The sequence below is a fragment of the Artemia sp. Qi Xiang Cuo genome, chromosome 11, assembly GCF_049724085.1.
Source record: "Artemia sp. Qi Xiang Cuo chromosome 11, ASM4972408v1, whole genome shotgun sequence".
Classification (NCBI taxonomy): domain Eukaryota; kingdom Metazoa; phylum Arthropoda; class Branchiopoda; order Anostraca; family Artemiidae; genus Artemia; species Artemia sp. Qi Xiang Cuo.
In genome coordinates, this window is record NC_142804.1 from 23,815,154 (window position 1) to 23,830,792 (window position 15,639).

At 35.0% G+C, this 15,639-nt stretch overlaps 1 protein-coding gene across 2 annotated transcripts in view; it reads right to left on the minus strand.

Moving 5' to 3' along the window:
* LOC148946780 (uncharacterized) overlaps positions 1-15,639 on the minus strand; it is a 308,282-nt gene that overhangs the window by 230,003 nt on the left and 62,640 nt on the right. For both annotated transcript variants that reach the window (XM_089096599.1, XM_089096600.1), the window contains exons 6-10: positions 11,154-11,738; positions 7,289-7,393; positions 4,392-4,585; positions 3,060-3,309; positions 839-1,033 (exon numbers count right to left, since the gene is read on the minus strand). In XM_089096599.1, the coding sequence (XP_088952725.1) occupies positions 839-1,033; positions 3,060-3,309; positions 4,392-4,585; positions 7,289-7,393; positions 11,154-11,738 (1,329 nt within the window). The remainder of the gene's footprint in view (positions 1-838; positions 1,034-3,059; positions 3,310-4,391; positions 4,586-7,288; positions 7,394-11,153; positions 11,739-15,639) is intronic.

The window sequence follows — 15,639 nt, forward strand, 5'->3', positions numbered from 1 at the left end:
ATGATTGGTTAAATGTTGTTGATGAGATTATTGTTTGGGTTTTGTGAGGATGAGTGATTTATTTCCTTTTTTTTCTCTTTTTTTCTCTCCTCTCTTTTTGTGAATGTTGTGAGTTGTGTTGGGTTGTTTGCGGGGATGATTCTAAAGTTCCAACTTTTTGTTGGAGGGGTGGGAGAGGTAGGCGAGAGAAGATATTTATTTGTTTTTGGGTTGAGTTATATTAGGTTCCGAGGAAATAAAAGATAATAAAAGAAAATATTATATATATATTTTTTTTTAAGTGTTTCTCTTTTTTTCGGGTTTTTGTCTGGCATGCAGTAATGCATTGGACTGTGTTTTTTAAATGAGAAGTTTACTTATTAATTTATTGTAACCCGTTTGTAAATAAATTAAAAAAAAAACTGAATTTCCTTTTTCATTTTGAGCTTTTATTTGGAGATGCGCACTTAGCCAAAAGAATAGGAAGGAACTACCCTCCTTGTTTTGTCGAACAGTAATCAGATAGATGACATGGATACGCTGATGATACTAAGTTTCAGCTGTTTATACAAATACTTCAAGAAGATTTTTTCTCACTTTTTCTTGTAGGTATTTTAAAGGTTCTAAGTCCAAGACTACTTAACTAAATTAGTATAAATAAACACAATATAAGAGGGGAGAAATTAGAACTATGCCTTTAAAAAATAGAAAATTAGTATGTTGTTGAAGCAGTTGAAACAAATTTTTAATTTTTTAATCTTAAGTATGAAAGAATTATTCTTTTTATAAGAAACCTGAATATATTATTTTTTAGTTCCAATGATTACAAGTGTGAAAAGTTTTTTGAAATATTAAGTACCTCATCATTATCACCAAACTTAAACATCATGTTGTTTGACCAGAAATCTCCATGGACGATGGTTTCCATCGGTCCAAATATACCTAAGGCCTCGTAATCCGAAAATTTTATAGGATTTTTCATCAGCTTCTCAACTTTGTTTGCTAGTTCGTTTGCTCCAAGACTTCTTACTAACTGGAGGCGGGCAGGAAGCATCTAAAAAATTAAAAAATTTACGGGCCCTTTTTCAAATGAAGGCCAATAAAAAGTGCAGGTTTAAATGTAAAATTCTGAAATATCCTCCTAGTTCTTACAGATGACAGGAGAACCTTCAGAGAGCCTTCAGTTTTTACCCGTAAAAACTGCTGTGATCAAAAAGCTTTCGCTCTTTTTAAGGGATTAATATTTCTCAAAAAAGAACCAATTGAATTTAGAAAATGAGGTTATATGTCTCTCTGAGATTGCATTTTCTAGCCAATCTGGATTTGTCGCTGTGCATACCAAAGTGTCAATTTTTTTAGTTTTAAACAAAAGGGTTATTTTTGGCTTGTGAAAATAAATCACAATTTTAAGGCGATGAGATTAAAGCACGCCTTTTAACATGGAATTATAGAACAGTAATATAAATGGACGTTCAATAAAACCGGTCAAAAAGATGAAATTGTTTTATTGCTTATTTCATTTATGCTCTCAATGCTTGGCGTCCATGGATGTCGAATGGCTCACAAGAATACTGTGCATCAACTTGTTTAGGATATATATATATATATATATATATATATATATATATATATATATATATATATATATATATATATATATATATATATATATATATATATATATATATATATATATATATATATATATATATATATATATATATATATATATATATATATATATATATATATATATATATATATATATTTTTATATATATATATATATATATATATATATATATACACATCTACTCGTTGTGATTCTTGCTTTCACATATTAAAACCACATATTTCTTGTTCCTCACTTTCGTTTTTGATTCGTTCTGATCCTTGTTGTCGCATGTCTTGTAACTGCATATTTCTCTGTTCTTCACTTTCGTTTTGTTTCTTTTTAATTGTCGTTGACGCAAGCATTATGAACGTATATAACTTTGTTCTTCGTTTCCGTTTATCAATACTTCAGACATATTTTCACAACCCCTTTCGTTAGCTACTTGGGTTGGTATTGTCACAGTTGATGGTCTAGGTTGTTAATTTTCTCCCATTGTGAATTTACATTTTTTAGGTCGTTCTCTTTCTCTTTTGATGGTATCATTTGATGGTCCAGTTTGTTCTTTTGATCAATTGTTAATTTAACTGTCTGTTCTCTAGGCATTTTAGGCATTTGCTTAAGCCGACTTCTATAAACAGACTCATTAGCTTGGTATTTTATGCTTAACTATGTTTCTTTTGCAATTTTGTATGCTTGATAGAAATTAAGAACGGTACAAGCACTACTGGGGGAAATGACGTAATTTGTGTTCTTAAAATGTGTTCATAAATGACGTCACTCTTATGATATTTGTTTCACAAAGCTAAGGGCCTAAGTGAACTTTCTCTGACTCGTGACCTATTTAGATCTTTTTTTTATGCCATGAAATACCAGGATTGTTCATTTTGAGCAATTGTTAATTTACGTATCTGTTCTTTAGGCATTTTAGGCATTTGTTTAAACGAATTTTAAAACAGACACATTAGCATGGTATTTTAAGCTTAACTATTTTGTTTTTTTCAATTTTGTACGCTTGATAGATACTAAAAACTGTACAACCACTACTGGGGGGAAATGAGTAATTTAGGCTCTTGAAATGTATTCATAATTTACGTCACTATTATGATATTTTTTCTAAAATTAAGGCTCAAAGTGAATTTTCTCCAACTCTTGACCTATCTAGATCGTTCTTTCAGGCCAGAAAATCCCAGGATGCCAATTTTACACAAAAATATGGAATCATTTTTCAAGAAAAAATAAATACGTACATAAACAATTATTGCTCGTCTAATTAGTGGGGCATCTTAGCTCATCGGTCAAAGATGCCTGTTTAATTCACATAAGCCATGGGCCGGAGTACCGCTTATGAAAGCTTTTTCATATTGAATTCTGAGTATTTTTACGAAGATCGCAGGCCTAAATGTATATTTTGTAGGTATAGAGCTCATATAATTGCACATGAAGATCATACGCCTGAAAAGAAATACCTGAAAAATGAAAGCATTCCCATCCACTTTTGACTTTTCAAATAGCCACTCCAATCCCGATGGCTTCTTTCCATGGCCAGCTCTTCGTAAAAGTGCAGATGCTGCTGCATGATACATTGCAAGAGAGGATAGGGCAAGTTTAACACATGAAAGTGGAACACCGGCTCGTTTATCAACTGATCTGAAACCTTGCTCTTTGAGGTTTTCCATGACGAGAATGGCTTCATCTTTATTTTCTTCTATCTTGCTACTAAAATGAATAAAATGAAATCCTTATAAATTCATACAGTACCTGAAAAAAGCCTGAAAATTTAACTTGTGATCTAGTCAAATGCACACCGAATTTGTAGGAAAATTTCTTATAGGAACACAAGACATCCTGACAAATGTATAGGAACATTTGAAAAAACAGTTTTTCCAGCATATGATCATTCATCTTTGTTAGCAGTCGAGTCATTCAGAAGCCAACTTTCAATTTTATAGGTTTTAGCAACATAACGCTTGTTGACTCTTGGCTTCGTAGAGTAACAAAGATGGCGCACAAAGCTACGTACTAATACCAAACATTAAAAATGAGGTTCATGCTATTAAACACTAAAAAATATTTTTAAATGTCAATTTTACTTGTCAAATTTTGAATCATTTTTAAGAAATTTTCCATGCCGATGCAGAAGAGTAAAAAAAACAACAAAAAAACACATCATTGTGTTACATGAACGACGGCTCGGTTTCATCCGACTTTTTTTTCATACACCACTGATTTCAGTCTATTACAAGAAACTGGTAAAGGCCGTCTAGCTTCTGCTGTTTTTCACAGGAAGTTTTGACTTCCTACTGGGGTGACGAAAAGGACTTTACATTTTGGAAAGTTACATATAGTTGTTTCCTTGGGCAAAAAAGGTGGGTTTTCGGTGTTCCTTGTGCCTTATGTCAGTGAAGACTACTAGCAGTTGTTTCACTAAGTTCAAAATTGAAGTTAGGCGAGAATTTGAAAGCAGTTAAGATGTACAATGATTCCCTAGGCCAACGCCAAAATACTTGCTGAATGTAATAAATAGACAACTTTAGAGATCCAAATAAAGAGAAGCGGCCAACGGTTCTGAAAGTGTGGCGGCTATAGTCTATTATAACGATACCTTATTTAAGCCCTCTTTCATTGCAATATGCAATATGCGATAAGAAAAGCAAAATTCTAACTAGGGACACACAAAAGAATCAAAGCAAAAAAAATATGTTGATTGCAACCGAAGAAAAACCTTGTACCATTGTAAAACATTGGAAAGTAATCAACTATTGAAAATTGCAACACTGAATACACAATAAAAAATTTACCTTTCATTCGAAGCTGAAGTTCCAATGTTGGTGAATATTATTTTGGGAACAAGTAGCTGTATTTCCTCTTCAAGACCATGCTCTTTGACAAAGTTTCTAATAGCAGAGTGGAAATATTTGTATGTTTTAATCTCTCTTTCTTGTATTCCGACTGATGACACGAATTCTCTCTGCGAGGGAAGTTGTGGAAGCAACTAGAAACAAAAAGAAAAAAGAGCATGTTGAAGAATAAAACAAAAAGGTTGAGCCAAACATAAAACAAGATCATACATTTTCAGGTTTCCTAAAATTTTAATTGCACTTGAACACAATGTTTTTGATACCTTATTGTATCCCGTTAAAAAAAACATTCTGAAATATCTTAAGTGGTCCTAACTCTAATAATAATGAGGATACGAAGTCCTCGAGTTAGACAGAAGACTTTTATACTAATAGTTGCAGCAAAAAATGCTGAACTTCCTTGACCCAAATATATTGAATGCACCAACGCGATCCCCTGATAGAAAAGATTTTCCAAATTCATCACTGACAATTCCCAGACTCCTAGAAAGGAAGTGAAAGTATGTGTTCACACTATATGCAACATGGATGTAGCAAGCGGATTTATTATTTATAGGACCAGCTTGAATTACAACCGTTCGTTTCTTCAAAGCCACCCAGAAGCCTAACTTTGCGAAATGACCCTGTGTAGTAATCTTCCCCAATCGTAACGTTTTGAACACACCAAGCTATCATTTAATATAAGTCATATCCACAGCAAAAGAGCCAAAAATTCAAGCAAATGACACTTGAGCTAAAAAAAAACTTATATGAGTTGCATCTCGTATGTACATTATTACCTTAAGTTGGTGCTACTCCATAGTATACTTGTCTTGATCAACTTTTATAAGGTGTATACACTTCTCTGTTTGTGGTGTTTGTGTCTATACAAAGTTCTCCAAAGCCTATATACGTAAATGACACATCCGTCATATCACATCAATGGTGCATGTATAATTTTTTTTTCAATGAGCAGTCTGTATTTGCTTCAGAATACCAAGGCATCATCTTTGAACAAATATTGACCATCTGGCATAAGTAGATTGCAAAAGCTGCATTATTCGGACGGACAGAACGGAAGATCTTCAGGAGGAGTCATGTATGATCTAATAAAGTGCAGATGCAGACAGGAATGGGAAAATATCTAACTTCTCAGTCAGTAACAACACCCTGAGAGCTATGCAGAATGAGGCGATATAAACATTTTAGAACCAAAACACAAGCCTTCTAAACTAGCAGCTGACCTTAGAAGCAAAGTTCAATAAATATTTTCAGCAAGTGTCTCATACAGTCTTGCCAAAAACGAAATAGTGTCAACCCTTATTCACTGGTCACAATTGCAAAGACATATATACTTCACAGGAAATAGGGGATATTGATCTTCGCTAGAAAAAACAAGAATATATTTGAACAACTACAGCTGATCGGTCCTTAGCCAGGGAGGTGACAAGCCTAGTGCAAGGATTATAGAGAGGAGTGAAACACATTTTCAAGAGTTTAAAGGATAGTCAAGGAAAAGAGCGAGTGTCTTTGAATATATCGTGAAAAAGGATAGGAGTATAGGAAACTACTTAAGAGAAAGAAAAATAAGTTTAAGTTAGTAGACAGCCGTAGGATTAAGGAAGAATTTAAAAAGGCAGGTTCCAGAGAATCTTGGAAGCTTTGTAGGAGAAGTTAATGAAGAAGATTTTCAATAGTCAGCTAAACCCAGTTTTCAGTTATGGCTGAGAAATGTGGGGATTCTAAAATGGGAATAAGTTAGGGAGGATCAGTTAAGGTTCTTCCAGAAACTTTTAGGTGGAAGCGATATGTTTAATGGACTAGATTTACGGGGGGATTCGGGGCAACTAGTGTAAGAGATTATGAATGCTTCTGATTACGAGGCATGGTTGGGCATTAAGAGAAACTTGTATCTATAAAGATGATAGGCTATTAAAGGCAGCATACCAGGAGTGCTTGAGTGACAGGAGAAAAGGTCCTTGGGCTAGCCAAGAAAGATATATTTTAGAAAGTTACGGAGAACCCGGGAAAAGCTAGGCAGTGAAATAATGGGAAAGGATTAGGGCTAGAAAAGGGGTTAGTTTTCAAACAGGAAAGAATTATTTAGAGAACCAGGAAATCCAAAAACGGTATTGTGATATAATAGCGTCGGTGTTTTTCTTTTCTCTCTGTATGCTTAGGATTAAGGAAGCATGGAGAGAAGAAGATTATTCGAAGGATGGTAAGGAGGAACTAAAGTGGACAATATCAGCAAGGGAAAATTTTTTACCCTTTGGTGATTAGAGAAAATATCTAGTAACGGCGAAGTTGGAATTAAGACCTTACTTTTGACCAATATGTGGGTGTGGGGAGAATGGTTTAATTCATTTCTGGGTTTATGTGAAGAATTAAACATTCTGAGGGAAAAATTTTTTCCTGGTTGGGGTGGAGTACAAGGGAGGAATGGGTGGATAAAAGTTAAGTGATAGAAGTTTTATGGAGATTCAGAAGTTGGGTAAGTTCTTGGGTACAAGTATGACACATAGGGACATTTTCTGTAATTCATTTGTAATTTAATTTGCATTTAAAGGTGTATATCTGTTTATGATTTACTTTTAGTGTTAATAAAAATTATATCGTATCATTTATACTCAAACCATATCTATACACTATAATTTTAACATAGTTTTTTTTTTTTTTTTATATAAATCTGCAAATAAAATAGCTGTCACCGTGAAACATATAAGGCTAGTTTTGAATTCCTTCAAAAGACCCTTGAGTTTTGGACACGACAATATACTTATAATAAATAATAATTTCGGGTAAAAACCGTATTCATAACGAAAATACCTTACCAAAAGGACCTTAGGAAAAACTACCTTAGCAAAAGCTTGATTCACTCTTCCGTCAGGATGAGCAGCAGTAATTGCATAGGTGTCACATGCGTAGCCATCTCCAAGCTTAGATCCTCTGTCAACAGTAACCTATTATATAAAAAAATAGTTAGGAATGGCATGAGACAGGTTTTATTGTTGCTATAGCCTGTAAACAAGCAAAGAAATTGACTTTTTTTAAATTTTCTTTTTTTAAATACCTAATAGAGGCAAAACGTATATTTACCCACATGAAGACAATTTTTCCATTGGACGACTTGAAATCCAGCAACTAAAGCAAAATTTGACTGGTTGTAGAACCTAAATTTAAGAAAGCAGGCCAAAACTAATTGCATTAAAAAAAAAAAAATGGCAATCGACCGTAGCGCTAGAGACTCGTTATATCTTACAGAAGAAATAAGTGAAGCTTATAGTCAGTATCTATGTGTCATTAGGCTGCCATTGTATAAATGAAAGTTTAGCGTTAAACTGTATGATATTTTCTTTTTAATTTCCAGGATTTACTTTGTTTTTAATTAAACAGGCTACATTATTTTGCCGACGAGAGTACTGCAGCAACAACAATTTAATTTTTCTTATTCACCGTCAACTACCATAGCTTTCAAAGCCTCAAAGTTTTAAAAATGGTGTGTCTCAAGAAAACTTTTGTTAAATAAAACAACAAAATAACAATAACAATAATTAAATTTTCCTCAAAGACAGTTTCAAAATACGGGTTTCATCTCAAAATGCCAACCTTATTATCTGTTTCCTGACACCCAATCAATATTTTTAGTTTTAACTATGTATATAAGCTAAAAGTTTGTTGTTTTATTCAAGAACACAAAACCTAACACAAGCTACGTTGCTATTTCTAAAACTGCAGCATGTACAAGCTATTGCTACTTTACTTCACCTCAAAACATAATACTAATTAATTGTTTGATATGTATTTAATGGTAAAAACTGGGTGGATCTATTTCTACCACCGAGTGATTGCAATATAAACGCTTTACTAATAATTCTTAAAGTACATCTCATTGCGTTGTAATACTATTTATAATCATCCCGTAAACACTAACACAAAGACAAAATTTCCCTATCATAAACGTATTAAAAAGAAATAGAATGCAGACTAATTAACACAATTATGTAACCCCGTATCCCTGAAAAGAATAAACTACATGGTTCTTGCTTTCCTGTTCCTTTTTGTGACAGAAGACGGATCCTCGAATGATTAAACTTGTTTGCATAGTTGTATATATGGCTTATAAGTTTCAACAGTACAAATTTTTTTTAATTAATGTATCCTTGGCTGCTGGTACTGTCCTGAAAAATCCAAGTCAATGCAGACACTTTGGCGTAGAAGGTTGGTGGAGGCAAGAAGTGGCTGACCCCTCTAAAAACTCATCTGCTGTTTTCTTAGCTTAAAATTACTTGCAAAGGGCAACAAACCTTTGAAAATAATCAGTCTAATGTCCCATTAGCGTAAGGTATTAATCCACTAAGTTCCAAGTGAAATGGCGAAAAAAGGCCTCCCCAGCTTTTTGCGAAACAGTTGATGATGGGAGGTAGTCATGGCAGTGCTGAGAGCCCACTTTGTGCCTGGGATAATGCAGGTATATAATTCTCGTATGATTCTTCTTTATACGGGACGCAACATATCTACTTTTCCACAAAAGGCTGGTCGTGAGACTCACTTTGTACCTAAATTCTTGCAGATTGAAAATTTCACGTTTTAGATTTAAGCACGATGCGACACTCCTATGTTTCCTCTTAAAAGGTGGAAATGAGGAAGCTTGAGGAGGGCAATTAAAGGAGCAACTGTTCCACATTAGATTCTTCGATCAGGAATATTGAAAATCCTTGCGTGGCTACGTTTAAAAAAAGAGTCAAGTTGCCCACTGTTTTGCTAAAAAACTTGTGGAGGACACAGAAGGCAGAATAAGTCACATACACTGAAAATCCTTGTGTCATTCCGGTTCAAACTAGGTGAAACACGCTGAAAATTTGGTGATGAGAAAGCCTGGGGGTATTGGTTGGGTTTTGGGCCTATTTTATACCTTCACAAATATTGATGAATCATCCCAAATCAAACAAACTGCATTATGCCTTGCCTACTTTTCTGCAAAAAAAGAAAACCTGCACGCAGAAGGCGATGTGGTTTAGAGGATCCATAGCATCGCATTTTACCTCTAATCATTCATATTTTAAGGTCCTTTTATGACTCTGTCTACCTTTCTACGGAAACGCTGGCAACACATAAACCCACTTTGGTCCTTCAATCATGTAGACTAAAAATCATTAACTTTATTAACTGGTATATTGCAGTAATATGCAATATGCTTATCTTTGAGCTAAAAGTTGACAGTGGGAGGAACGGGACAGCATTAGGGCCTCTTATCCACTTTGATCGTTCAATCCTACCAACTAGAAAATCATGCGTAATTTTGGTCCATGCAGGGTGTGTCATGCCCACCTTCCCCCTGGGAATAGTGACAGGAGGGGCGGGGGGTAATGGAGGGACCATGGACCTGCTTTATGCTTCCAATAGTACGGATTAAAAACCTTACATAATGCTTTTTTAAATAAGTAGCAAGATCACAACCTTTTTTGTAAAAGCAATGGCTGAGAAAGGACAGGAGAGATATATTAAAATCGACAGAAGTTATATTTGCGTTTTCTAATAGTATTAATTGAAAGTTCTAGTATTGTTTTTGGTTCGAATAAGATGTAACCTTCCTAACTCTTTACTGATAACTTACCAGTTTCTTGTGTGTGTGTGTGGTGGAAGGAGAATAATTAGAAATGGGGAGTGAGGCTGGAGGGCCAACTTGCCCATTTGGCTCTTCATTCATTAAAATTGGTAATGCTTGCGTGATTCTAATTCAAAGAGGTTAAAAATTTCTACCCTCTGCCAAAAATTTTGGGATAGAACGCGTGGAAAGAGGACAACACAGGGGCCATAGGCTCACTTTTATCCTTCATCTATATCATAGTTGAATCAGTGCTTAGATCACTTTTTGAGAGGAGTCATTATCCCTTCTTCTTGTCTCGTGTTTACAACGCTAAAGAAATGTTCATCCCTGCGCCTTTTCAAAATACACGTATCGTAAAAACAAATTTTTGTGCAAAAGAATTGATTCTGGTGCAAGCAGGGTGAAAACGATTCCAGGCAGATTCCAGGTCTGCAATCTATTATTCCAGAAGTATTATTCAGTACTGAAAAGAATATTGTATCGAGTTTAGTTCAAAAGCTGATTTTACTGCCGTGGGCCAACTTTCCAAGATCGTTACAAAGAAAGGACTTGTTACAAAAAAAAATTGTTACAGAGAAAGGAAGCATCCTAAAGAGGAGAGCTTCCAATTCTTTTAAAAATAAGAGAAATATTAAAGTGTAGAAGGCTCATATGAAACCCTTTCTCTACCTCTGTACGAAATACAGGAAAAGAAATCACGAACTCAACCATAATCACAAACAGAAATGGCTCTTAAAAGAAGATGGAAGCATTTTTCAACCGGTGAAAAAAATAGGATAAAAAACACATACTCTGGTTTTCGCTTTTACCAATTTTTACAGTTTTGTCATGTTTGCCCCTTTGGAGAAGCAATTCTGTGATAAGTGGAAAGGATCGTATTCCAGTTCTATACCTGAAGATATTTTTCTTTATTAATGCCTTTCTCTAGTGTTTGTTTCCCAAGCCTCTTCTCTTCTTTGTATTACTCCACTTGTGATTATTTTTCTTTAAACTGGATGACAAAAATCATTCATTCATTCAGTAAACCCGTTATTCTTCAATGTTGTTGATGCTACTAAAGACACAGGTTCCAGAAAGCCTAACAAAACTATCTAAATAAACCTATTTCTTACCTTGATTCCAACTCCATCTATATCAATGTAATATCCATCTTTTCCCTCAGACTTTAAAGAGCCATCAAGTATTCCTTCCATTCTCTTAGAGACAGATATTGCACCAGTTATAGAAAATAATTCATTCCAAAAATATTCTGGTAGAGTTAAAGGCTGAGCAGAAGGGCAGTAGTGTTTCAAAGCGGCGTCAATTACACCTTCCTCTTCACAAAATTTTATAACCTCAAGTTTTTTCAGTAAAGTGTCTTTCAGCTCTACACTGAGGTTCTTCGCATCAACAGTTTTAGCTAATTCTTCCTCTCTGGCTTCTGATAGTGGGATTGTTAATAGTGCCAAAATAACTCCATAAATGGCATTTTTATTCCATTCTTTTGCAAATTCTTTAAAAGTACTATTTTCCTTTTCAAGATTGTAACCAAATTGGGAAAGTGTTGCATTATACGTTTGCCAATAGAGCCCTATGATTGACGTCAAATTATTCCTCAGGAAATTAGTCGGTGTATTGACAAATAGGTAATGCAGCAAGTCGTATGATGGATGACCAAGGCCAATAGACTGCCAGTGAGATGATATTAACTTGCTAGCCTGAAATCAAATATATTAACTTAATTAATATACAATTTTAATCTGAGACAAAATTATAGTTAAGAAAAAAATCATTAAATAAGACAAAATTAACTCCGAAATTACTAGTCCTATTTTGGGCAGATAAATTTCGACGAGTATTCTCACTCACAAAAAGATAGTATTTGAGCAAAATCCAAGTTTTTGAAGTTATATTTTTTTTTGTACCTGTCTAACAGAAAAGCCTAAAACAGTTTGCTTCGCAAAGTTATTTGAAAGAATGAACCAAAAAGCCTATTATGTAATTCTTTGACAATAGTTCGAATTAAGTCACTATTAATCTTAAAAGATTTCTTTATATCATTTCTTATTGGAGGTTTCTAATGGCAATATGATATAAAAACAGCAATAAATACAAATATTGAAATTAACAAATACTTCATCACCAGAAACCATCTACGGCTTAAGTATTATGTAGTTAGATCTTTTTTTATGCCTTAAGTTGAGGCAAGCGCATTGAGATTACTCTAAATGTCAAATTCAGGGTTGCCACCACAACCAATAAAAAATCATCAGTTTTTCACCAAGAAAATCACCAGAAATCACCAGATTTTCACCAAGAAAATCACCAGAAATCACCAGTTTTCATAAAAATCACCAAAGAATTACCAGAAATTAGTGGTCAATAATGATAAGCTTTACACCAAAAAGACGCGCTGGGCACTCTGAGCCAAGACATTATGTTTTTCAAAGGCCGTCAATTGCTCAAGAAGGAATAAAATTTATACCTAAAACCGGAATTCCAGGCAAAGACTGAAATTGTTACCTAAAATCCTGTTACTGGACATAAAGAGCCTTTTTATTTATTTAACTACTATTATACTTTTCTTTGTCTTTACTTTGCAAAATCTTTTCTATTTTCTAGGTTTCCATTGAAAAGAATAACCCCAAAAATCCTCTTTTGTCCTCAAATCGAATTTCATTTGCTTATGAGCGTTTTTAATCCCTTTACCATAGTTGATATCCTTAGTAATAAACTTTAGCTCTGAAAAAGACGCCTCAAATGGTGTCAATTTCTTATATATTTATTTTACTTCTGGAAAATTGTCTTGGGTCAAGTCTAAGCTGAAACATCAGACAAGCGGTGATAAATCTTATTTCCCTGGTTCCTTAGACGAGAGCCCCTTGAGACTGGGCCTCCGGGTTTCTTGAGACTGTTAAGTTCCTTGAAAAAGACCTAGCCTAGGCTGCTGAATCTATGTTCATGTGGGATTATGCTGTCTTTATCTGAGATTTTTTTTCGTTTCCGAGTCTCAATCCGTTTTTATCATACATGTATGTATTTATAAATTAAAATTCGTAACCATGGGGAAGCCGATTGCCAAGCTAGAAGGATACAAAGAAGCCCAAAATAACGCCACTCTTTAGAAATAGCGAATAAAACAAGACATAAAATATGAAAGTCACTGATTATTTCACCTCAGTAGGACAGCGAAACTAATCGTGCATGGAACGTTTACCAATCTTGTAAAAAATGACCAAATTAAATGAAGATCACCAGAAATCACCCGATAAAAAAAGAAAGCCACCAGAAATAATCAGATTCAAGAAAATCACCAGGAGCATGAAAAATCGCCAGATCTGGTGATAAATCACCAGCGGTGGCAACCCTGGTCAAATGACATGACGGCATCTCCAAAACCAAGAGGACTTCAGTCAAGTGTGCATTTGTAATAGGTTTAACCTGGGGCGTGTCTGGTTACACATAATTTCCATGTGCCATACGCCTTTTAAAGCCTCAGATTGTGATCAAAAGAAATAAAACAGGATCAAATTGTGGATTCTTTTGCCTTCTAGATCTTCAGTCTCTCTCGTCTTATATGATCTGCACGGTCTTATTTGAGAATCCCATGACACCTATAGGACCCCACCTAGGATGAGCATGGGCGTTGCCCTTTGATGAGCGCTACAGTAGAAATAACTTCTGACAATTATAATAATCGTGTTGGAAGACAATTTTTGCAGACTGGAGAAAAAGACATCATACAATACTGTGTTTGTGTAGGATTTAATTAATTTCAATCAAATTCACGTCGCAACATAAAAAACTAGACTCTTTTTTTTAATTAAAAGAAGCAATTGATTTGGGAGTGTGCAAAATTACTTTGAGAAAGTGGATGCAATAGTTTTGATAATACTAAATAGTACAATTGGACTTCTTTTTGTCACATGCTGGATAATCATATGTGACTTTCACAGGGCTTATTGCTGATTTCGCCCACGTAATTAGATTTCTAGCAGTTTATGTTCATAAGTTTATAAATCCACATTCACAAACAAATAAATAAATGAAACAACACTTTCGTGCTGGAGAAAACCGATGAGGGTTTGCGGTCGCGCGAAAGTTCGCGTAACTACTAACCTATTAACTCAACTTTTTACTTAAACCTCAACTATCTAATGAAAACTATTATAAATAAACCAAAAATAAATAAAATATAACCTATATACATGAAAAAAGGTAAATAAATAGATAACTGAATTAAAAATAATAATAGATAAATAAAAAAAAGAAAAATAATAATAAAATCCCTTCCCCATTAACCTTCAATACTCAATTCCCCCTCCCCTCCTCCACCCTGCACTCCCAACCCAACCTTAGCCCCCGTCCACCTTTACCTTCCCATCCCACCCTGAACTCTCCAGCTCCTCTTCCTCCCTTACCCATCCTACCAGTAGTGTAGCTATAATATAAGGTAGCAGAGTGTCCCCCCATATAGCTACAATGCTTACAGGAGGTGTGTCCCCCCATATAGCTACAATGCTTACAAGAGGAATGCCCCACCATATAGCTACAATGCTTACAAGCAGCGAGTCCCCCCATATAGCTCCAATGCTTACAAGACGGGGGTCACCCCATATAGCAACAATGCTTACAGGAGGGGTGTCCCACCATATAGCTACAATGCTTACAAGCAGAGTGTCCTCCCATATAGCTACAATGCTTACAAGCAGAGGGTCCCCCCATATAGCTACAATGCTTACAGGAGGGGTGTCTCCCCATATATCTACAATGCTTACAAGCAGAGAATCCCCCCATATAGCTACAATGCTTACAGGACGGGTGTCCCCCCATATAGCAACAATGCTTACAGGAGGAGTGTCCCCCCATGTAGCTACAATGCTTACAAGCAGAGTGTCCCCCCCTATAGCTACAATGCTTACAGGAGGGGTGTCCCGCCATATAGCTACAATGCTTACAAGCAGAGTGTCCCCCAAATAGCTACAATGCTTACAGGAGGGGTTTCCCCCATATAGCTGTCACCCCACAATGCTTACAGGAGGGGTGTCCCCCATATAGCTACAATGCTTACAGGAGGGGTGTCCCCCCATATAACTATAACAGTTTCAGGAGGGGTGGTAGCAAATTACTGTGTCAATTAAAGAGAGAGGGGTAATAGGACATTACTGTGTCAATTAAAGAGAGAGGGGTAATAGGACATTACTGTGTCAATTAAAGGAAGCGCACAGTACCCGTACCATACAAGTGGGTGACCAATAGGTATTGAGATTGTGCACAAAGTAGAAACTTGCAATTGTTATTTTAGTCTATAGATGGTAGTGGGAGTATCAAGAATGATTGGATTTGAGAAACAGAAGATCTTACGGAATCTGGTCAAATTGGAAAAATGTTTAGTGTTAGATGATGACTTTTTGGAATTATCTCTTCAACGGAAAATATTTTCACTAGAAATACTTAACAGTATAATGGGAACTGGTTCTCCATCTTTGGATTATTGTATGAAGCTTATGTGTTGTGAATCAAATGCATTTACTCAATTTTTAGATATATTAATTGAAACGAAGCAAAATGACATTGTGATTCTGCTTTTAACCACTACCTAGAAATTCATTCTTTAAA